Raw genomic sequence first — 23,768 nt, forward strand, 5'->3', positions numbered from 1 at the left:
GGGATGCCCCAGAGCTGATCTGCAGCCAGGCAGGCGCTGTGCCTTCCGACCCTTGGCTGCAGCCACCTCCTACCTCACAGGGCAGCTGTGGGACATGAAGTCCCTCTGCAGACTGTGGACTACCATCGTTGTCAAGTATTCTCTCCTCACTGGGTAAGGCCTGGAATTCAGTACCTAAGAGTTAGGTAGTCACAACGCCCCATGTCACCACACCCTAACTGCATCCAATCTTTCCCAGCTACAAGACAGTCAGCACAGTAGGACACAGGGCAATCAAATCACAACGGAGGCCAGGCCTCTCTCTGCTCTTCTGATTCCTCTCCTGCAAAGGGAGGTACTGCAGACACAGCAAACACCCAGCTTCCACCATCGCCTATCTACACCCCTATGAAGGAGCTGTTACTCACAAAGGAGGCAGGACAAGAAAGGGTTCAATGTTCAGTTTCTTTAATGACCCCCGTCTCCCTGAAGGGCGGGTGCAGGCAGCTAGGCGATGGCAAGAGATGTTCACTTGAAGATCTTGCCCTGATTGAAGGCTTTGCCCACATGCTGGAAGGCCCCCTCCCAGCAAAAGTACTCTCGAACCAAAGTCTGGGTCTCCTCGCTGCTAGGATCCAGTTTCCGCCATGTATATGACTCATAGTCCACCTGCCAATCTGGACTCAGCTGAGGAGAAAAAGCCAGGTAAGCACGTGGTCAGGTTATCAGACACTGTCCCACACTGGTTACTTCCAGCTCAGACACATGTCATCAGATCCCAGGACTCTGGGAACACGACAGCTACTTCCTGTACACATTCCTTAAACTCTCCTGAATGCTCTCAGCTCAGGAATCAAGGTGTGCTTCCCGTGTCCCTGCCCCACCCTAAAGAGACAGGCTCCTCCCCAACACCTTCCTCACCGGAAAGGCTAGCTCCTGGCCTCGGAAAACCCACACTCCAGAAATGGAGCTGCTATTGTTGGTTCCAAAGAGGATGACACTGGCGAAGGCATTCTTCCTCAGTTTGTCCAATCGCTGGAACATTCCTGAAGGGGCGAGACAGAAAATTCAGCCTTTGAGATCACATGACCCTGTGCTCCCTTCCTCTTCCCAGACCCACCCTGTTCTCACCAGTAATGAGGTTGCAACTCATGAAGGTCTGGGTGAGCTCTTCGGGGAAGCGGTACTCAGAGAACCACAGGGACCAGCCATCCTTATCAAAGTGCTCCCAAAAATACGGCAGCGCCACAGAGAGTGTGTCCTCGTTGGAGTACTTGCGCTTAAACTCATCCAACACAAAGGTACTGAATGGAGGAAAAGGCAAGGACGTCAGTGTGAAGGTCCTACTGAGGTGTCAGACGGTTGCCAGGCTAAGAAAAGTGGGACTGGGGATTTGTTTCTTTGTGCCTTCCTGAACTATTTTTATTATCTGTGACCATAATTCCTTCCCCCCAGTGAACACGGGCTCTGAACAGCTCCTAAAAATGTACTGGTTTAAAGGAAGAGTCCCTGGACTGGCAGATGTGTACAAGCTTATGAGGGAGGGGAGCTGAAGGGTATGATGGGGCCTAGGGCACCCCCATCCTCCCTACCCCCAGCCCAAGAATGCACCGGGAGGGTGGGTCCCAAAGGGGACCTGAGGGAGACCTGCCCCAGGAAAGGCATGGCGAACTGCTGCCCCCTGGTGGAGACAGAGTGAGGACTCTTTTTTTTTTTGGCTGGAGAGCCCCTCCCAGGGTTCTTTTCTATGAGTCACACTCAGTTACTGACTCACCCCTCTTCCCCCATCACACAGGCCTCTTCCGGTGACACACGCTATCATGACTGCAGTGTAAGCAGGGAACGTTTTCAAAGGACCTCCACCCCAAAGCTCACACCCATGTCCTTTAGTCACTCTGCCCAGAAACAAGTTCACTCACTGCCACACCGTTGGGTTCACGTTATCTTTAACGCAATCTGGCACACTTGCGTTAAAAAAAGCCAGGAAAGCCAGCATCAAGAGGAGGGCCCCCGCACCCAAGCAGGGATTGTTTTTTTCTTTCTTTACATAAACACATGTTGCCTGAAGAAAATCACCCACAATGCTAGCAAACAAGATGACAACTAATTCACGTCTTCATGAATTCCCCACTGGTCATTTTTCAAAGATGATACAGGTAGTTGTGTGCCTTACACAATTTGGTCATTTAATACTGTGACATGCTATGAGAATTCTTTTTGCAGATGCTTTAATGGCTATAAATCCAAAGTGCCACAAATCTATTAAACCCCCTTACTGAATGTTTAAGTTGGTTCAATTATTCATTAGTACTACAAATGCCCTGGGTACCACTTACATACACTTCACTCATCCTTACAACCCTCGAGTTAGGCTGTTACCCTCCCTCGCTTTACAGTAAAGGTTAAGTGGTGTGACCGGCCCAGTTATATTGTAGCAAAGCAGAGAATCTGTCCTTTAACCCTAGGCCCCAGGTTCCTTTCCAATCACCAGAGACCCCATCTAAGGAGCTTTAACACCCCAACCAACCATTGAGTGGGACTAGGGATTTGTTTCTTCAGACATCCCTGTACTACTTTTATTATTTGTGACCGTAATTCCATTTTTTCCCAAGTGAACACAGGCTCTGAACAGCTCCTGAAACAAGTTAGCTGGAAGGATCAAAATTCACTCTGGACAAATGACCGTCCTGGTCTTCGAAGGCATTACCTTTGTAACATTAAAAACCCTGGGGAAATCATCGTAGCAGCCCAGTAGAGCACCACGGCAATGCAACAAGCAGGTATTCATAAACAGCCTCAAAAGGCTTTAATAAATGCCAAGTTTGTTCAAGATTTTAAGTTTTATTGCTTGATTTACTTTCTGCCCAGAGCATAGACCCAATATACGAGTATGTGAAAATCTCTAGCTAATAATTAACACTGTCTATGTTACAACAGCATAGGTAATTTGGGTTAGTTATCACAGCTTATTTACACACACCAAAAATCTTGCTCACTCTTGACCTGCCCCTGTGTTAGGTTCAAGGTAAAGCACTTCAGTTCAGAAAGACATACATCTTTTAAGAGCAGCCTTCTTGATCTTGAGGAAAAGTGCCTGGGAGAAATAGCTCTCAGCTATACTCCAAGTTGTCCCCCAAAGGCGGAAACAGCAGTAACATTCCATTAATATGTTTGTAATTTACAACTTGAAGCACAACTACTACACCCATCACCAGTGCACATTCTTTAAACTGGTTTATCCCATACCAAAACCTTAACAAAACGCGAGGTCAAACCCTAGCAGACTAGTGAAAGGATGGAAGAGTGGTGGGTAAGCAGAGAAAAGGGAACAAAGTATAAAGTGACCACAGAAAAGACGTTTCTCATATTGCTTAAAATTCTAATAAAATGACTTGGGGCAGTGACTGAAGAAAGGTTTGATGGCAGAGTGTGGAGAGACTGTTTAATGCCATGACCACTGCTGGACCCTTGAGCTAAATCCAGTTAGATCCGGGCCAGAACAGAGATGGCTTCTCCAAGTCCATCTGATGGACCTTTTATGCCCACAGCGCATTGGTTTGTGCTGGTTCCTGCCCCAGGCAGGAATGTACAGCATTTCCCCCTTATCTGGGGTGGGTCATGCCCTGTACCCCTATCCATCTTGCACTGTCCTATATAAAATCTCTTAGCACCTGCCACGTGGCTTGGAGGACACCCATGTCATCTGCAGCAAGACTCGCCTGGTATGCAAGTTCCCTTAATAAACTCGGTGTAATCATGGAACTGTTGGCCTCCTTCTAAGGTGTCTTAGCCCTAGGAAATTTTACATGACATGGAGAACTGGGAAAGTACTAGGTGTCCCACTTTTTTCACACCAAAAATCTCCCTTTTACTGTACTTTCTTCCGAGAACCCCTACAATTACTGAAAGGAGGATACAGACAACCACCCCATCTATTTCCTTCTGCTTGAGGGGTTTAACTCCCCCAGTTGGGAAACACGAACCAGACAGGCACTCTGTAGCCATGGTCACCACCCTTTCTCTTAGTGAGCAATGGTGATAGTCTGATTCATCAGAACAGCAGAAAGATAATCAAATGACACTGACACAATGTCCTCTGATTCAGCAAAGCCAGCTCACACAGAGCAGACACAGGCTCTCTACACCGTCTCCCCGCACCTCTTACTGTATTAGTTCTGAGGGATCGCAAATTTTAACGAGCAGGCTAGAGACCAATGTTCCTCCACACCCAATTCTGTGCCTATCTGCTTTTTTTAGCTAGAAGGGGAGTTCCAATCTTCCCCATACTAGATGCATTTGGAACTTCCTTTCAACTTTCAAAACTTACCCAATTCTTGATAAATTCAGGAAGTTGTCTTATTTTCAAGTAAAACATACCTTTAATTTTTTATGGACGACCCAAAATTCTGGGCCCTGGCTGTGAGGGGGATCACATAGGCAAGAACAGGCCTTCCCTTGGGTCCCATGCCCGCTACCCTCCAGTATCCTTCCTTACCTCTTGGGCAGGTGAGCAAAGGGGTCTTTGGCCTTCGGCTCAGCAGCCAGCGCCTGCTCACATTCGTCCATCTCCTCCTCAGGAGCGGGAGCAGCTGCCTTTTTCTCCTCTTTCCGCTCAGCCTGGGGTTTCTGCTTCTCCTCCCGAGAACCTTTCTCCTTCCGTGGGGTGTCCTTTTTAGGCTGGCTCTCTGCAAATTTTTTAGCTGGTGCAGAGGAAAGGAGATAAGTTAATGTTCCTGCCACCTTCCACATCCCTCCAAAAGCAGGCAGCAAGCAACGTATTAGAGGAAAACTGCTGGGTGCGGGGACAGCTACGGGATCTAGGCTCTCTGCTGTCACCAGCTCACTGAACACCCTAGAGCAAGAACACAACCCTCACACCACGTACAACTGCATCGTAACCTTATTAACACAAATGAGTTGAGAGTACATGCATACAACCGGGTTCACGAAATATTTGTTACTACGTGATACCCTACATTCTTGGGCTCACATAACCCAAAAGCCAGACAGGAAACCCAGGGTTCAGACTGAGCAAACCAGCCTGACGCTGGCCGCATGGTCCTCTGCCTCCTCTGACTTACCATCAAACTGGGCCATCTTCTCACAGAGTTTCACCTCCCCCAAGACAGCCCGGAACTGGCGCTGGTTAATGCAGGTGAGGAACCAGCGGTTGGTATTGGGGAAGGCCTGGCGGAAAGAAGGCTCCAGGACCTGCCAGGATGGAAACAAAGTGAGTAGAGGGAAAGATCCTGAGGAGTTTCAAGCCAGAGACCAACACACCTTTGCTTCTTTCTACCCCGAGGTGCTCCTTCCTCCTCCCTCCCCCCCAGCAGCTCTCTAGGGCACCATCTTACCCTGAACGCCTATTTCCCATTTACCTTCCTAATCCCTAGTCCAGTCCAATTTAAAGAATACTTGGTCCCATCCTCCATTTACTACAAAGCTACTTAGAATATTTATATGGTGCCTGACTCCTTTCACAAAGCCACTTCACATCTACAGTTTCCAATCTTTTAAATTTCACGTGTTCATAAAATTAAAAAAGGGGGGGAGGGGTTGGGACCAACTGAGGGCTATCGATTACTCATTGTCAAATAAACAATTAAAACAATCTACATTAACAACTTCAGAAAGTAAAGAATATTCAACAGCAAAAAGTTTTTTTCAGAATAACGGACAGTTCTTTAAACAGCTTCATGAAAAACTCATTTACCACTTTTCAGTTTGCCAAGATCAGAGGCAAAATAATCTTGTGGTGGAGAGGACAGCAGCCAGTTTTGGAGTTCAAATTCTATTCCCCCACTGCATGCCCTTGGGTAGGTGACACTTCTCCTCACCCACTCAACAGGCTAAGATGACCCGTTAGACCCTTGGCGTAGGGTCTGGCACAGCAGGGGCTTTTCCCTGCTATCCTCACGTCACTACTCCAGAGCAGCATCGATTCATCAATCAGTGGTTTAGCAGGCAGCAACATGTCATCTCTGACCCAATAACCTCAACAGGGATTACCAGTGTCCTGGTTTTACAGTTTACAGAGGCAAAAAATAGGACTAAAGAAATTCACATACACCCCAACCCCCATCTACAACTAGTAAGCGACAAGGCCAAGAACAGAACCTACTTGTGCCTCCAAAAGCTCTCAATGCCAAATTTACCTCTATCTTCATGATCGGGCTTCCCAAGAAATGTGGGACAAACTGAATCTCTTAGCCCCCCCCAAATAAACTAAGGGCAACAGAACGTCACCACACTTCTCAGAAGGAAAGCAGTCCCGGCCCTCAGTCTCAGGATTCCTCGACGGCCACCTCAGACTGCCTCATGTCCTGGTCCTCACAGCAGGACAGTCACCTGGAAGCCTTGGCACCTCGGTTCTCATCCCACCAACCCGATTCTTTATTAACTCACCTGTTTATAGAGCCACAGCAGGGTGCAGACAACTGTGATATCAGCCAGCGTCACACGTTCGCCCACCAGAAAAGTCCTCGTCTTCAAGTGAGCGTCCAGCAGCCCCAGAATTCGCCTCACCTCCTCCTTCGCATTCTCTGTGGCCTATTGATTTAAAATGACCAACTGTATCAGCGAGGACCAAACCCTTTCCCTCACCCCAAGAACAGAACTCAGGTAGCCATTTCATTTAACCCTTTCAAAGGAGTCAGATTCTAGGATTCTTCCAAAAGTATCACAAATGAAGCTCCCAGTGTTCAAATTCTTCTTGGTGCAGTCTGCCCTCATTCTCCACTGTAATGATCGTAGCCATGTGTCTTTGTATTTTAAAAGGAACCTTAGAGGTCCTCTGGTCTCAGCACTCCCCTACCATTTGGCATAACCTTCCGACAGCAGAGGTCTCTCCTCTGACCACCATTGACAGATACCACGTCCACTGGGTCCAACAAAGACTCAGACACCATCAACAGCCCAGTTCTCCAAACTCACACCCAAAGATCAGGTCCTTGATTTCCCACATATTCTTGGCATCTCCTTTTCTCATCCTATGTTATTTCTCACTCCCTGACACTCTGCAGCTGGTATCATCCCCACTCCTGGTCTCTCCCCAAGTTCCAAGGCTTACCTGCTTGTTGTGGTGCATGATGCCCAAGGTGGGGAACACCCAGGTACTGGCTGGGGGCACTATGTCGCTATCAGCAAAGCTCACCCACTGTACCACCTGCGCTGCTGCCTCTGGAGTACGTCCCCGAAGCTCTTCATTGCTCACTGCAGAGGCAGAACACAAAGGTCAGAACCTGGGGGTCGTGCCAACAACAATCCAATCCCTAAAAAGTCCTCCCCTTGTCCATTCCAGTTCATCCTCATCCCCTTTTTCACCCTCACTTCCAGAACCTCCATGCCATATCTAGTGCAAATTACCGTAGTAGGCAATGGCATTGCTCTCAAACACACAGAATCCATCGTCGCCTTCAAATGCTGGAACCTGGGGACAAAGCAGTCAAAAGGTCAATGAAACACACAGGAATTTCTCACTAGCCAAGCCCAGGAACTGAACTGTTTTGGATAAAAACGTTTTTATATAGGACTGATGATCCTTTCTAACGAAACGCCTGATACTATCTGAAACTCAGGAACCAAAAATATTTGAATTAGCTTGGTAGCCCTTATAATCTGAAGTCACATAATAAACCCAAAAGATTTACGTATTATTGGATATTTGGATAAAAGCCTTCAATCAAACAAGCAAAAGGTCAGAGGCCAAGTCTTATATCTAAATCTGTAGTACTCAAAATATTATGGTGCTCCCCACACTGCACTTGAGCTTCTCCTCTCAGCCTGGTTATTTCCGTAAGACCCGCGGGGCAAGGATTCTGCTCATAGTTGATACCTGACATATTTGCACTGAAATCAGTCAAAACTCATTCTCTCTCCCACAAATACAAAGTACGCCTGTAATTTTTTAAAAATGTCATTGAATAGCTCTTTAGTATCTTCACTAATGGGAATCTGCAATTATCTCAAAATGTGTTTTTTAAAAAATCACTGTAATGTGGAAAAAATGGAAAGTTCCCTTTTAAAGATGGAGGCCATCTGAAAGTGATAATCTTATAGCCACTTGGGTTCTCAGGACCAAAGACCCCTCCTGCCACTCCCCCACTCACCTTGCCGGCTGGAAATTTACGGAGAAATTCAGGGGTGCGGTTGGTTTGACCAAAGTGGAAGTGGGGTGGTGCGGAGAGCACGCGGACCTGAGCCCCGCTGTACTGAGCAGCAATGAGGGCTTTGAAGGCCCTCCAGTTTTCAGGGTATGTGTACAGCGTCTGTGCAAGAAAGGGGGGGGGATGTCAGTGTGAGTAGAAGGGTCCCAAGTCCTAAATGTCACCTCTGGGATGACTTCCCTGAACAATCCCAATCTGTTCAACTCACTCTTTCACTCCCGATGGTGAACCAAGTTCTTCAGAATCTGTCATGTGTAATCAGAGTCCTCCAAAACACCGAGAACAGAACTACACACCAACTGCTAAATAAAGCTTGTTGACAGATTTGACCTTCCCTGAGGACATCTCTAGAAGCATTCTCTTCCCCTCAAATGTATCTCCAAGAAACCCAGAACTTCCAGCGCCCTCAGACTCCATCTGCGACATACACCCCAGGCTTTCCTTGTTTCATTCATTGAGGGTTATCTAGTGCCTGTCTGTTGCTGAGCGGCTCACCGCTTCACAAGCATCGTCCTTGTCTCTAAGACACACACACACACGAAGACATTTCCAAGTTCCCCTCCGAAGAGACACAGGGACAGCGATACCGAATGGCATCTTCTCTCCCTAAAAAACCTTTCTTCCCTTGTCACGCATTTCATTCCTCCGGTCCTGTCCGGCAGTGAGTTCCCTGGTGTTGCCTACCTGGCCGGCGGGGTCCAACTGGTCTGACTCCACAGTCCGGAGAGACCTCTTGCTCCCAAACCTCCCTGATGGACGACCCTTAGACCGTGGCCAGCCGTACCTGCCCACAAAGACCCTCCTCTTCACCGTCTCTGCTGTTGCCCCACAAAACGGTCGCAAAAGTTCTGTAAACCTGCCCGGATCCCATGCCTCGAGGTGGCAATGAACCTGAACCCCTTTCTCCGGCCCCAGACGGCCAGGATCCGGCATCTCTTTTCTCCTATAACCCAGACCCTTCCACCTCTTTGGCCTCCGACAGCCCCAGCCTCAGTTCCCCTCCGGGGCCTGGAAGCCCTGCTCTCCAACAGTAAGATCTCTAGACCCCGAATCAGTTCCCCCCTCGGCTCCAGACCTCTTCTGACGCCGGCTGGTCCCACTCGGGGAGAGGATGGCGTCGGATATAGTGACCTGTATGGCCTGAGCCGGCAAACTTACCCCAGCCGCCATGGTGATTCCGCAGAGAAAGGGGGTGGGGCTCTCAGTGCTGCCGCAAAGTAAGCCGTGAGGGAGAGAAGGGAGGGGGACAGGAGAGGGCCGTGGAGAAACAGCAGCCGGAAAGCGAGGACGGCATAGAAGGCACACGCACGACAGTTCGGTGCACCTCGGCAGCTGAATTGGAAAGGGGGCGGGGCCGGCTGACTGGCGCGGAAACCGCTCGCGCCTGCGCAGTGGGTCACTTGACTGGCCCGCCCCTCAGGTACGGCCAATCCGAGTCCCAACGTGCAAAGAGGCGCGGAGAAACTGTGAGAACTATCTGGACCGCTTCCCCTAGGCAGCTACGTGGCACAGCTGCCGTCCCTGCGCCGCGCTGGGTCCCGCAGGCACCCCCCCTCCGGCCCGCAGTATAAGTGAGACCCAAGATGAGAGGCTTGATGGGAGGTCCTGCCAAGCCCCTAACATCATGACTGTGTGACACGCCACGGTGTGGAGATGGCGGTGTGCCAAATTCCTTTTGACCTGCTCTGGTTTTCTAGAGATGAATGTCTAATCGGAGCCAAGTCTGAAACCCGCTGTTATAATAAATTTAGTTTTTCTCCCATTAAACCACCTTGCATCTCCAGGATGCTGTTATTTCCAGAAGGGCACTAGTCTGTGGGCCTTCAACAGGGGAGAGGCTAAGGGACAACGGCCATATCCCTTCCACCTCCTGTCACTCTGGAGGGGTTGACAACTTAAGACAAACTGATATGGGCAGCCATTTCCCCATGTTCAGGTCTGAAAATCTTTTACCCAATTTTAGAAGGGGATGAATTCTGTTAAGTGGCAGAATGCGTGAAGAGCCCTGAACTCAAATTTCAGGCCCTGTCACCATTCATAAATCTTGGCAGCAAGGTAGAGGAGGAGGCAATCTTGGTTCTTCTCACAGGTACTGTTCAATATCTCTGCTCAGCACTACATCACTCCCGAACTCTCCCAAGTGGGCTCCAGGTTCCAGACACAGTCCTGGGCACTCCCCGCAAGTTGTGATAAATAGTAAGAAGGAAACAGGCTGAGACCTATTTTGGGGTGGCCAGAGAAGGCACCTCTGAGAAGGCTGTATTAAGGTCTGGGGAGGGGAAGTACGAGGTGGAAGCATTACCAGGTGGAAATTAGAGGAAACCGTAGTGTTTATTAAACTAGCAGCTTAATTGCCCTTTAGGGCCCCTGTCTTGACTCGAGAAGATTTCGAAGGGCCTGAGGGAGGAAAACCTGTAAGAAATGATGGAGATCAGGAAACAGGCCTTGGGAATCCTGGAGTGGGGTCACAGTGAGAGTCTGGTCAGCCTGGGAAGCAGACGCCACAAAGGTCAGGAGCGGCTCAGTCTCTGGCCTCTGTTCAGCACTGCTTGGTCCTCTCAGTTCCTGGGTTACCCGAGCCTCAGTTGCCAGCCACTCTACTCCCGTGCCAGCACCACCTCTGCCTCCTTCCTTGGTTTGCTGCTGCAGGCGTCTCCGGGCACGCCGCCGCCCCTGCCACACTCGGTGCCACAAGGCACAGCGCCAGCTCACTGAGGAGAGTGATGCCCCCTTCCCTGTCTCACCCTGGGATCCTTCTCGGACTGCCTCTGGTCCTTTGGGCCCCTGCTCGGCCAGCGCTGCATGGCCTGACTGCTCCTGTCCTCCAGTGGCGAGGTGCTTTCCAGCCATCAGGGAAGGCTCCCCTGGCTGCCCAGGGCTCTGCATGGCCCAGTCCTCCACTGACTCTCCAATCTCTACAACCATTTCTTCCACCCCATCTTCGCCATGCTCCCCCGTACATCCCTGCTGCTCCTCCTGCCTCTCCTCACAGCTTGTTTTCTGTCTGTCTAGTTTCAGTCTTTTGCTTGACCCTCCCTGGGGAGAATCTCCATTTCTACCTCCCTCTGACCGCAGTCTCTTGGTTCCCTGTTCTATATGGCACCCCAATGCTTCTCTGAACACCTGGACCAGGCCAGCAGTGAGCTGGATAAAGGGAGCAGGGGGTAAGGGGATGGGTGTTGCAGACAGCAGGGAACTAGGGGAGCTCGGCTGCAGAAGGGGGAGCAGCCCCCAGTCCCGACCCCGGGAGGAACGGTGCTGGTACTGGAGGCTTCTGCAGTAATTGGCTGCTACTCGGCAGCAGTTCTGTAACCGCCCAGCTACCCGGCTGGTTACATTGGCTGCCACATTGTGACTCAGGTCAAAGGGGTCCTGGAGATTCATGGGGCCGAGGCGCAGACCCTCCCAGAGATCAGAGGGCAGGCCCCCTGCCACAGGCAGTGCCCGACCCTCCCGCAGGGAGAGCAGTGAGCCACGAAGATCCCAAGAAGAGACGCAGGAGAAGAACTGGGCTAGCAGGGAACCTGGAGGACAAGACCAGGAAAAGGGGTTACTGAGAGGCCAGAACTGAGACAGACCCTGAACCAGAGCCATTCCCTTAGCAGGACTTTCGTTTTCCCTTCTAAGTGGCTCAGAACAGTGCCAGAAGCCAGGCTCCTCTGATCCCCATAAACATGAGGCCAAGCTCTCCCTGTGTCCCCAGCAACGTCATTTCCCAGATGCTACTCCTTCCCTCTGCTAGCAGTGTAACCTTGGGTAAGCCACTTAATTACTCTAAGGCATGGTTTCTTCACGTGTGAAATGGCAGTAACAACACTAGCTGTCCCCCAAGGCTACTGTGAGAACCATGTCTGGCACACAATAACTGTGTTACCCCCTGTTACGATCAACGTTATTTATTAGTCCTCTGTGGGCTCCCCAAACTCACTCAGGGGCTCCTGATTGGTGCTGGGCTCCAGTCTCGAGGCATCCCTGGGGAAACTACAGTCCCAGCCATCAACCTCCACCTGTTCACCCTCTCCTGTGAAAGAGAAAAAGGTGAGGGTCAGCCTGGAAGCAGGAAGATTGAGGGAAAGAAGGGTGAGGGAGGGAAATGAGGGGGATAGCAGAGCTCTCCTTCCCAGGGTAACGCAGGGTGGGTAAGACGAGGAAGAGAAGAGATGAAGCTAATGACATAGAGGGAGGAGGCCGGCCGCTGTACCTGCTTTCTGGGTGAGTTGGGACACAGTGGGCAACACAGGAGGGTCCCTGGTCTGAAGGAAATAGATCACGAGCAAGGTCAGGGCGTAGTTATTGAGAAGGGGGCCACTCCCTGGGTAAATAATCAATAATTCCAGTTAGATTAGAGGTGCTTCCGATCCCCTCCTTGGCAGTTTTTCTCAATCCTGGTTCCTGTATTTGCCTCCCTTCTTTGCCCGACACCAACTCAGCCCCAGCTCTGTCCTGACTCTCACCTGCTAGCCCTCGACCCTGAGCCCAGCAGCGGAGGGTGTACACGAGAGGCCGTACTCGCTCATCCAGCTCAGAGCAGAGACTCAGGAAGCGGGAGTTATGCAGGGCCAGCCTGGGACAAAGAGGAGACGAGGATGTTAGGGCTCAGGAACGCTCTGAACCTATGACCCCCAGCTCCCAGTCCAGACTGTAACGGGGGCCAGAGAGGGTTTCCTAAGTGTTTGCTGACACAGTGGTCTTGTGAGAGGCTGTACAAAGAACACGACATCCTATATGCCCGTCTCGGACATTCAGAGCGTGTTATTATTAATATAAGCCTGCTCAGAGCCTTTACTATGCAAAGAAACAAAGACAGGAAGGGAGGGAGAAGGGGAGGAAAGGAGAAAGAGAGGGAAAAAGGAAAAGAGAAAGAGGAAGTGGGGGAGGAGGAGGGAAGGAAGAAACCTATTTGTGTTTAACTTAGTATTTCCCAAACTTACTTAACCATGGCATTCTTTTCTAAATCCCTTAAAAATAGTATCCTAAAAAAGACACTTTCCATTGATATGGAAGACAGGCAGGAGATGAGTGGCAGAAAGAGGGATGGGTCCAAACAAGGATAATCTTGAGGCTTGGCAGGTGCAGGAGCTCCCCCACCAGGGCTCCCTCTTCAGCCACCCCAGAACGCTCAGCTTGCCTTCCCCAACGCCCCCCTAAACAACGGTACCGGTTACTGAGGGAGATGTCACCGTGGAGACCTGAAGGCCGGTGGCAGAACTTGACCACAGGGCATCGGGCAGAGGGCACATTTTGGACTCGGTACACTCCAGGGACACAGCCACGAAGAATGGATCCCACCAACTCCAGCATGGCTCCCTGCTCTGTTTTCTCGCCCTTCAGAGCCTCTGCTAGCTCCAGAGCCTTGCCCAGGTCCCCCTCTCCCCGGTCCTCCTGCAGTGGTGAGGCTGGAGGCAGGGACTGGGGAGAAGCAAGGGTCTCAGAGGCCAAAGCTGAGTCCGGAGTGTGGGGTGCCTGGGAGGAGGAAGGGATTTCAAAGTCCAGGGCTTCTGAGTCTTGAGGAGAATCTGGAGGCTGAGAGTCTGGAGGGGAGGCTGGGGTGCAGGCTTGAGGGTCCAGTGGGGATGCAAGGGCCGAGTCCAAGGATGGGGACTCTGGAGCCTTTGGGGCTGGCTGTGGATGGAAAAGAACTGAGTGAATGCCTCTCCTGCTGCCCCCTAACTGGGAACAGTCTCGTCCCCAGGATATACCTATGACCTACTACTTATTACATGCCAGGCCCTATTCTAAGGGCTTTACACATGGTAACTCATTTAATCCTCACAATATTTTTTTTAATTAAAAATACCTTTTTAAAGTCATAAAATAAATAGTCTGTATTCTATAAAAATGTCATTGTCATGAAAGACAAAAAAAGGCAGAGGAACTACTTTAGATGAAAGAAAACTAGAGACAACACAATAGTCTACTGTCAGGGCAGCTGACAAAACTGGAGTACAGACTGGATTAAAGTCTTGTAATGTTTTACACTTCTACCAGTGTAATGTTTCCTCAACTTGATAATGGTACTGTAGTAACCCACTAGAATATTACCTTGGTTCTTAGGTAATACACACTGGGATATTAAGGGGTAAAGGCGTGACGTATGCAACCTACTCTCAAATGATTCAGGAAATATAAATTGTGTGTGTGTGTGTGTGTGTGTGTGTGTGTGTGGAGAGAGAGAGAGAAAGAGAGAATAAAAGAAATTTTATTTTAAAATTAACCCTTTTTGTGAGGCAGGAGTCATATGGGAACTTTATACTTTCTACTCAATTTTGCTGTGAACCTAAAACTCTAAAAAATAAAATCTTTTTTTAAAAAAATAATAACCCTTTTGTATTCCAAAAGCAGGATCTGTACATTAGTTGTTAGAAAACCCTTAAGCAAAAACATAACCCCCAAATTACCTTATTGTATGTCTTGTTATATATATTTTTTTTATCTAAAGTAAGATACTATCCATGCCATTCTGAAATCTGGTTTTTCTCCTGTTACAAATGCCATCAATCTCGTGCCAACTCTATTCCGTCCTACCTTATACACATCCACATTCACATCTCTCCAATTACAATAACCTTTCAGGCCGGTCCTATTAGCCCCATTTAACAGGTGAGTGGGAAGGTGCTCACGCGGAGTCACATGACCATTCCTACTGACTGTTCCCAGCTGCTCCCTCTTCACTTACCTGGAGCTCTTCCAAGTCACCCAGATCCAGGAAGAGGTCAAGATCACAGCCATGGACGTCAAAGCTATTTATGGAAGAGCCAAAAGGATGGATCACACAGCCTGGGTGCCGAGCAGAGAATAAAGGTCAGGAGACATTGGGGGGCTAAGGGGTGGAAGAACATAACAGGGCACAAAGATGAAAGAGCAACCAAATAAACACCTCTAGCTGAGGGAGGACTGGGGATGCAGACGGGGCAGGGAAGGACGGGGTGGGCTCAGCCACAGTGAGGAAGGTGGCTCACCGGGAAAGAACTCTGTGAAGACCTCCTGCATCAGGGTCACCACAAGGCTCCGAAGCTGCCGCTCAGCCTCAGACAGCTCCCTCAGCCCCACCAGCTTCACCATTTGTGCTCCCACATCTGGGGCCTCAGCTAGTGCTGTGGCCAGCTGGTGACTGTCGAGGGCCGCTCCTTTGGGGGATTTGGAGGCTGGGCTCTGGAACTCTTTCTGCTCCCGTGGTCGGACGCGCAAGCGATGTCCTCCCAGGCTATGCTGAGGCTGTGACAGGACAGCTTCCCGGGCACCCACGTCTCCCATCTCCACGATGGCAAACACTCCCTGGCAAACCACAACGGGCAGAGATGATGGTTTTGCAACCGAGAATCCAAACACATGGTCTGACAGTGGGCGAGAATTCTGAAAGGGGGACTACCGTATAAATTGGGAACATTCGCTTGCTGTTTCTGTAACAACAGGGAACATATTTAGAAAAGCAATTATTTTCCTCACTTGCATCCCACACACACTACTCTCACCCCAGTCAGCCTCTGAAAATCACATTTTACCTATTTCGTTGTCCGCTACTCTTCCCAATGACATGACTTTACTGGTTATACCCATCCCCTAACTTTTCCTGCTTTAGACTCTTTTAAAATTTATTAAGAATCCATGTAATGAACACTGTGCTAGGTGTAAATATAAACATATAAACCCTACCTCAACAAACTTACCACCTAGGAACAACAGCAAAATGATAACCATGCCGCTATGATATGGCTGAGTTCAACGATATTCAATGGAATAAATATATATATATATATATATATATATATATATATATATATGCATGTATGTGTGTGTATACATATATATATATACACACACACACACACATATATGTATATATCTTTTTTTTTTTTTTTAAGCTGAACTGTTAGCAGGAGTAGGAAAACTATGACTGCTTTAGGGCCAAAACCTACATCTTCTGTATTCTCTTCAGTGGCAAAGCTAGAGCCTCCTCCTGCTTATAAAAAGGTACCCTTTACAGTAATCAAGACAGTGTGATACTAGCATAAAGACAGACATGCTGATGAAGGAAATGTAATTGAGACTCCAGAAATAAACCTGTGTGTCTATGGTCACCTGATTGTCAACAAGGGTGCAGAGACCATTTAATGATGAAAGAATAGTCTTCTCAACACATGGTGCTGGGACACGTGGATAGCCACATGCAAAACACTGATGGTGGACCCCTACCTCACACCATACACAAAAATTAACCAGGGCGACAGCCTCACCTGCACACAGGCCTGAATCATGGATGGGGAATGACTAATAATGGATATGCAGTTTCTTTGTGGGGTGATGAAAACACTCTAGAATTAGACAGTAGAAACGGTTGCAGAGCCTTGTTAATACAATAATTGCCCCTTACCCGAGATTTCACTTTCCGAGGTTTCAGTTACCTGCAGTCTGAACATACTAAATGGAAAATTTAAGAAATAAACAATTTATAAGTTTTCAATTTCATGCCATTCTGAGTAGCATGATGAAATCTCATTCTGTGCCACCTGCCCCACTCTGTCCCACCCACAATGTAAATGCTCCCTTTGTCCACACAGTCACACTGTATATGCTACCTTCCTGTTAGTCACTTAGTAACCATCTCAAGTTATCAGTAGTGGTTATCAGTGCTTGTGTTCAAGTCACCCTTATTCTACTTAATAATGCCATATTGATATAACTTTTATTACAGTATACAGAGGGTACCAAAAAAATGTATACACATTTTAAAAAAGGAAAAAACTGTATTAAAATTACACTGATGGGGCCGGCCCGGTGGCTCAGGCAGTTGAAGCTCCATGCTCCTAACTCCAAAGGCTGCCGGTTCGATTCCCACATGGGCCAGTGGGCTCTCTACCACAAGGTTGCCGGTTCAACTCCTCGAGTCCCGCAAGGGATGGTGGGCAGCGCTCCCTGCAACTAAGATTGAACATGGCACCTTGAGCTGAGCTGCCGCTGAGCTCCCGGATGGCTCAGTTGGTTGGAGGGCATCCTCTCAACCACAGGTTGCTGGTTCGACTCCCGCAAAGGATGGTGGGCTGCACCCCTTGCAACTAGCAATGACAACTGGACCTGGAGCTGAGCTGTGCCCTCTACAACTAAGACTGAAAGGACAACAACTTGAAGCTGAACGGCACCCTTCACAGCTAAGATTGAAAGGACAACAACTTGACTTGGAAAAAAGTCCTGGAAGTACACACTGTTCCCCAATAAAGTCCTGTTCCCCTTCCGCAATAAAATCTTTAAAAAAAGAAAAAAAATTACACTGATAGTGTAAAAAATTACACTGATAGTGTAATTACACTTTGAGCATCTCTTATAATTGCAGAAGTCAAACATGACTTGTATTCATCTTTTGTTATCAGTATCTATTATAATTTTAATATAGTTTTTTCCGCTCTTAAAATGTTTTTCCTTTCTTAAAACATTTTTTTGGCACCCTCTGTATTATAACTGTTCTATTTTATTGTTAATCACTGTTGTTAATCTCTTACTGTGCCTAATTTGTAAATTAAACTTTACCACAGGTATGTATGTACAGGAAAGACATAGTATAGTTAACCCTTGAGCAACGCGGGTTTTAAATAAGCAGGTCCACTTACACACAGGTTTTTTTCAATTGACCTGGGCAGTACAAATGACCATTGCAGTTCAAACCCATGCTGTTCAAGGGTCAACTGTATAGACAGGGTTTGGTACTATCTGCCGTTTCAAGCATCCACCAGGGGTCTTGGAACGTTTCCCCCACAGATATCATGAACAACCACTGAATTGTATACTTTAAAAGGGTGAATTTTATGCTGCCTAAGTCATATCTCAAATGAAAATAAAAGCAGGGGGGAGTGCCCTTCCTACCCTCACTTCCACCCTTATGCCAAAGACAGCAAAGAACCAAAGTGAAACCAAGGCGAAAAACAGCCACTTGGACCTGCCCAGACTAATTTTCTGACTCTGAGAAATCACACAGCTCACCACACTGTGGTTCAACCCCAAGTTTGCGACCAAAGCCCCAGCTAGAAACTCGGTGTCTCTTAGCCTGTCCTTGTCTTTGTGCACGTATTTCCCTCGAGAACCCCGTAGAAGGCGTCAGGGATGGCAGAATTAGAAGATTCAGAAGCCTGTGTCCTAGCTATTTTTCTCCTCTCAATACCAGCATCCCCAACTACAGCTACCACTTCCCAAGGGCTTATTTTAAACCAAGTAGTTCACATAAACAATTGCTAAGTCTCATAAGACTCCTACAAGACATGTATTATTGTTCCCATTTTAAAAATTAAGAAACTAAAACTCAGAGAAGTAATTTGTGACTGCCTCCCAAGCAGGGGCTCAAACCCCAAATATCCAAGTTCCCAGTGATGATCTCCCTGAAGGAAATGTTGGGTAGATTAAATGAGATATTGTATATAAAATAGCATGGGGCTGGCCCAGTGGCTCAGGTGGTTGGAGCATCACGCTCCTAACGAGGTCGCCGGTTTGATTCCCACATGGGCCAGTGAGCTGCACCCTCTACAGCTAAGATTGTGAACGATGGCTCTCCCTGGAGCTGGGCTGCTGTGGGCTGCCGCGGGCCACTGTGCTGCTATGTGCTGCCAGGAGCGGCCAGTGGCCAGCTTGAGTGGCCGGCAGCCAATGTGAGCAGCTGGCAGCCACTGTGATCAGCCGACCGACGACCGGCAACCGACTGCCTCAGCTGGGGGAGCGCAAGGCTCATCACACCAGCATGGGCCAGGGAGCTGTGTCCTACACAACTAGACTGAGAAACAACGGCTTGAACCAGAGTGGAGGGCGGGGGGGAGGCGGAAGAAGGAAGGAAAAAAGTTAGCACATAACTGTACATAATAACTGCTCAATAAAAATTTTAGTAATTATTGTTATAATAATTAGAAGCCTCGGAAACTTGAGGTTTAAATTCAGGAAAAGATCATGCTTTCTAATTGAAATAAATATGAACAAAAATGAGGACACTGAGCTTTCTAAGGAAGTAACCTGGGGCAGACACTGTCAGCTGCCCACTCCACATACATTGTCCCTTTCTTCTTTACTGACAGAATCCGGATTTTGTTCAGAAGGGCAAAGTGCCCAGCTAAAATAATTTCATTTCCCAGGCTTGCCTGTAATTAGGTGCAATCATGTGATAGAGTTCTGGCCAATGAGAAATCTACTGAAGAGGTCTCTGGAAAAGGTTATTTTCCTGGAAAATAAAGACAACGGGGGTGGGATGGTGGTCAGACTCAGCTGGCACTAGCCTTTCACACTCTGCCCTTCAACCTGCCCCTTCTTCGTGGATGAAGAGATGGAAACAGCATTATCACATCTATGAAGTTAAGAGCCACATGCCAATAATAACAGAGCAGGAAAACAGCAAAACCCTGGACTGCCCAGGTCTGGACTTCTTGTTATAAGAGAACAATTGAACCGCTTTTGTTTAAGCCATCGTGGGTTAATGAAATCCCTGAGAGAAACAGACCCCTCCCCACTCTAAAAGAAGGCTTGGAATGCTAAGGAGATTTGGGATCACCTAAGCCATGCCTACACAACCAGACTGCAGCCTCAGAACAACAATATGGTCACAGGACACACTACTGCAGCAGTGAACTTTTTTCAAGGACTAAAGAGACCATGACAAAAGGTCTGCATGGAAACAAGACAAAAAGAACCACAAAGCACAAGCTTGTTTGCCCAGCACTGTCCAGAGGATAGGGTGTTCTGACCAGGTAACCTCAGTACCTCTCAGAATAAGTTAATAAACTGCTAGCTGGTTTACAAACCAGTCTCTTGTAGGGTTAGGATGGGTCTCCCTATGGTGTGGTTTTAAAGCACCCACTTCACTGTAATTACTCATTTAACTGTTTACTTTCTCCACTCATTTAATTGTCTAGACTGTAAGTTTTATGCGAGCAGGCACCACATCTATCATATTTGCTACTCAGAATGCAGCTCTAGTGCCTAGTACAAAGTTAGCAGTTAATAAGTATCTGGCAAATAAAAAATTGAATGAATAAATGAATGACCAACAAGTGCCCCAACGAATAACACTGGTGAACTGAGAGAATTCAAGTTGGGGAGGGGAAGCTGCTCACAAAGCTGGACTAGTCCAAATAACGTAATGTTCACCACGGACAAGCAACATTAGGAACTAGCGAAAAGCGACTCCTGGTTTCTCCCTTTCTCGTATCTTTTGGTATGTGGCACACCTGACTCATTCCTTATTCTCAGAGCCATTCACTGTACCTTGTCCTTATCCATGACGACACTGGCCACAGGTCCAAATGCCTGGAAGTACTCAGAGAGCTGAGTAGAATCTACATTCCGGGGAAAGCCACTGACAAACACACTTCGCAGTCCCTGGGCCTTCCGGGCAGCTCGGAGTTGTACCAGATGCCGGTGTTTCCGGCCTCCCAGGTGGGCATCTAGGCTGGGTCCTGCAAAGACAAAAGTGAAACAAAAACATCCAAACCACTCTTCAGTGTATCTGTCCCGACTTTGTTCTCTGCATACCTAAATCCTACTGATCCTTCCAACACATAGAAAGTGTGACCTTTAAATAAACAGAGTCCTGGCTCCTTTCACCTTCCTCTCTTGTCCATTGTCTACAAGTACAGTGCATTCTAAGTGGAAGACTGACTACACTACAAGCATTTCTTAAACCATCTGTATCAAATATATGGTGATGGAAGGGGAACTGACTCTGGGTGGTGAACACACAATGTGCTATATAGATGATGAATTGCGGAATTGTACACCTGAAACCTACGTAACTTTACTAACAATTGTCACCCCAATAAACTGTAATTTAAAAAAAAAACATAAGAAAATATTAGAAATAAAATTGGACACATATTTGGGGAAGAAAAGGAAAAAAAAATCTGTAAGTGCTAGGTAAAAGAATACCTGAAAATTGTAACAAAATTAACAAGTAACTTACCCAAGTCATATAGGAGTATAGAACTAAATATATCAGGACTCTAGACTATTTCCCATGGATCATCCCTGAGTATGGTATAAAGATTACAAGTGCAAGATCTGAAGCCACACTGCCCAAGTTCAAATGCCAGCTCTGTCAAATTGTGTAAGATCTTGGGCGACTTACTAACCTCTCTGTACATCAGTTTCTTCAGCTATAAAATCAAGATAATAATAGTACATAACAAATAGGTATTATTCATACGCAGCACTTGGCAGAGTCCAGCATATGGTGAATGTGGGAGAAGTGGAGCTGTCATTATTTTTGTTACATTTTGAGTTAGCTGCTTGATGTCACCAATGCACATGTGGGGCCAGGGAAGACTATCCTGGGCTTCTGGCTGGTCCTACTGAACAAACAGCAGTAGTGCCATTCACACAGAAAAAGAAGAACGGAAGAGCCTGTTTAGAAAATATGATTCCAGACTTCAAAAGTGTAATTTGGGGTTTTCCTGAACCCCTTGCGCTGTCATACAACGATCTTATCAACTTTTCCATACCCACCTTCCCAGTCATGCGCGCCATGCTACTTCACCCACCCATCCCTGCCTCTGGGTAGGTCCTCTGTAGGACTTCCTGACTTCATTACGACCTTCTCTGTGACCCCACAGCTCCCCAAACCTATTTAGGGCATTGAAATTGTCTCTCCATCTCCCCACCCTCGAGCCTAGCAGAAAACCAGGCACCATGGGGATGTCCAATAGATGACGGTTAAAGAGGGAATACAACAACGAAACTTTCGTCGTGGAGATTTCGGATACTTGGGACTGGCGGAGTGAAAACGGAGGTGAGTGACTCTAGCAACCCATCTGACAAAAACGATGACCTGTTACCTTAACTTTCGCTAGGACCCAAAGACGGAAGTCCACAACCATCCACAACCACCCACCCCCTCACTAGCCACCGCTTACGGTTGGCTGTAGTGATGTGGCAGAGGCAGCAGCGGAAAGCCCCACGCGGCAGCGATTCGACATCCGAATCCAAGGCCGCCATCGCAACTCCCCGGTTCCAACCAAGTGCAACCACTTCTGCCACCACCGGAACTCTTCCAAGTCGCAACGCGCTCAGAAGCAACTTCCGCCAGCCCGACAGGAAATGACGTAGAATCTGCTAAGTGAGCGCACACTCCTCCGGAAACCACGTTCCTTCGACTCAGTTCCGTTTCCAACCCGTGTTAACTCTCTGTGGGCTTTAGGAAAAGCCGCCCATCTATGATGCTTATCTGCATGCGGTAAGCCAATTGGCGTGCTGAGCTGTGCAGACGCTCATTGGCTCAAAGAATCATGAATATTCATAAGAGCAGCCACAGTGGCCAGGGCCGGGTTGACAGCCGGCCGTTTCGTCGCTGGTGGTGTTGGCCAGGTTGTGCCCTACTTCACGGGGCGGTAGAGACCTGCGCGGCTGTATCCTCAACCCCATGTTTACCTGGCGTATAAATGTGGATGACCAGCCTCCACGAAGCCCCGAGTTGTCTCTGGACTTCCAACCTCCTCAGGGCTTAATTTCTCCCTCTGCCCTCCGTCCTCCCCCCAAACAGCTGTTCTGCGACGGCTTCCCAAGCCTGGTTGGGGAGCTCTGTCCCCACAGGTCACCTTCCAAGGGGATACAGCCAGATCGCTGCGGTCCAGGTGAGCCAGGCTTTCCTTCTGCAACAGTGGGTTGCATGGAGTGCACTCATGAGGCGCCAGGACCACTTCAAGAAATGCGACGGAAACTACTATGGTGGCAACTGAGTAAAGACACTGGAAGGGAAAGTGCTGCTTTCCCCCAGACTGGTATAGTGGTCAGTTCATCGCGACAGTACAGGTGTAAGCTCATGATAGGGAGAGTAAGGGAGCTGGGGAGGCCCTAGGAACAGGTACCATGAGACAGAGAGGACTGTCAGATGGGCTAAGCAGCTTTTGCTGTGGTTATCAGCTCACAGCCATGGATTCTGGAAAGAGCCGTGGATCTGAGGCAGACTTCTCAAGGTCTGTAACCTTGAGCAAGTCGCAACTGCTGAGGCTGTTCCCCATCTCTAAAGGAAGTGTCCAAGGAGCACATAATAGACTTGTTCTGTCTCCTACGATGCTTCTATTGGGCCCAGCTCAGGTGTCTAATCTGTCTCCCAAACATAAACAGGCAGGAACAGTGCTAGAGAGGGCCTTGATATTAAAGCAGTTGCTGAGGCTGGCCTTGGGGATCATGAAGCAGCACTCTGTGCAAATACACCAAAGTTAGGTGGTAAGATAAGCGGGGCTATGTCTTGTCCTGGCCTCCACCAACTCCCAGAATTCCTTGAGTAAAAGGAGAGGGGCGTTAAGAGTTGGGAAATAGAGGAAGAAGCATCTATACACACACACACACACACACACACACACTCACACACACACCTGCTATGGAGGCGTGCCATCCAGAGAACCAGCTCATCTCAACTACTTTGAGTGAATCTGGGCCAAGATGGTGCTCAGCAGCACAGGAGCTGGGGAACAGTTTGGGTCCCACAAGAAAGCTTGCTGGAGCAGGCAGCATGTCCAGGCTGCATATCTCATAAAGCTAGCTGTTCCCAGAGCAAGCCCCATCTGTACGTTCTTTATTGTCCTTTGTCCTTTTATTTTCCCAATCGAAGACACCCCTCCCACACACACACCCATAGCAGAGAACAGCCAAACCAGGAGGAGC

General features: G+C 48.4%; 2 protein-coding genes across 2 annotated transcripts; both read right to left on the reverse strand.

The window, feature by feature from the left end:
* Nucleotides 1-430: 430 nt before the first annotated feature.
* EEF1G (eukaryotic translation elongation factor 1 gamma) lies at nucleotides 431-9,331 on the reverse strand. Its single transcript, XM_019713928.3, has 10 exons — nucleotides 9,303-9,331; nucleotides 8,088-8,246; nucleotides 7,345-7,408; nucleotides 7,049-7,191; nucleotides 6,385-6,528; nucleotides 5,061-5,190; nucleotides 4,475-4,679; nucleotides 1,111-1,283; nucleotides 901-1,025; nucleotides 431-666 (listed from the first exon to the last, which is right to left on the reverse strand). Exons 1-10 carry the CDS (start codon nucleotides 9,312-9,314, stop codon nucleotides 508-510), a joined length of 1,314 nt encoding a protein of 437 aa, XP_019569487.1. The 5' UTR covers nucleotides 9,315-9,331; the 3' UTR covers nucleotides 431-507.
* A 1,125-nt stretch (nucleotides 9,332-10,456) lies between these two features.
* TUT1 (terminal uridylyl transferase 1, U6 snRNA-specific) lies at nucleotides 10,457-22,185 on the reverse strand. Its single transcript, XM_019713927.3, has 9 exons — nucleotides 22,019-22,185; nucleotides 20,376-20,566; nucleotides 15,104-15,419; nucleotides 14,821-14,921; nucleotides 13,303-13,766; nucleotides 12,599-12,708; nucleotides 12,346-12,456; nucleotides 12,073-12,165; nucleotides 10,457-11,668 (listed from the first exon to the last, which is right to left on the reverse strand). Exons 1-9 carry the CDS (start codon nucleotides 22,098-22,100, stop codon nucleotides 10,503-10,505), a joined length of 2,634 nt encoding a protein of 877 aa, XP_019569486.3. The 5' UTR covers nucleotides 22,101-22,185; the 3' UTR covers nucleotides 10,457-10,502.
* Between the last annotated feature and the right edge of the window lie 1,583 nt (nucleotides 22,186-23,768).

The sequence above is a fragment of the Rhinolophus sinicus genome, chromosome 14, assembly GCF_057876585.1.
Source record: "Rhinolophus sinicus isolate RSI-liver-muscle chromosome 14, RSI-T2T, whole genome shotgun sequence".
Taxonomy (NCBI): domain Eukaryota; kingdom Metazoa; phylum Chordata; class Mammalia; order Chiroptera; family Rhinolophidae; genus Rhinolophus; species Rhinolophus sinicus.

Bases quoted from the DNA above. Each gene is read 5' to 3' on its own strand.
- EEF1G (XM_019713928.3), bottom strand. The intron at 6,529-7,048 runs GTAAGCCTTGGA...TTAAATCAATAG, and splicing joins TCATGCACCACAACAAGCAG to GCCACAGAGAATGCGAAGGA. The intron at 4,680-5,060 runs GTAAGTCAGAGG...CCTCTGCACCAG, and splicing joins GAAGATGGCCCAGTTTGATG to CTAAAAAATTTGCAGAGAGC.
- TUT1 (XM_019713927.3), bottom strand. From the start codon at position 22,100: ATGGCGGCCTTGGATTCGGATGTCGAATCGCTGCCGCGTGGGGCTTTC. The intron at 14,922-15,103 runs GTGAGCCACCTT...CTCGGCACCCAG, and splicing joins CTTCACAGAGTTCTTTCCCG to GCTGTGTGATCCATCCTTTT. The intron at 12,457-12,598 runs GTGAGAGTCAGG...TTATTTACCCAG, and splicing joins TCAGGGTCGAGGGCTAGCAG to GGAGTGGCCCCCTTCTCAAT.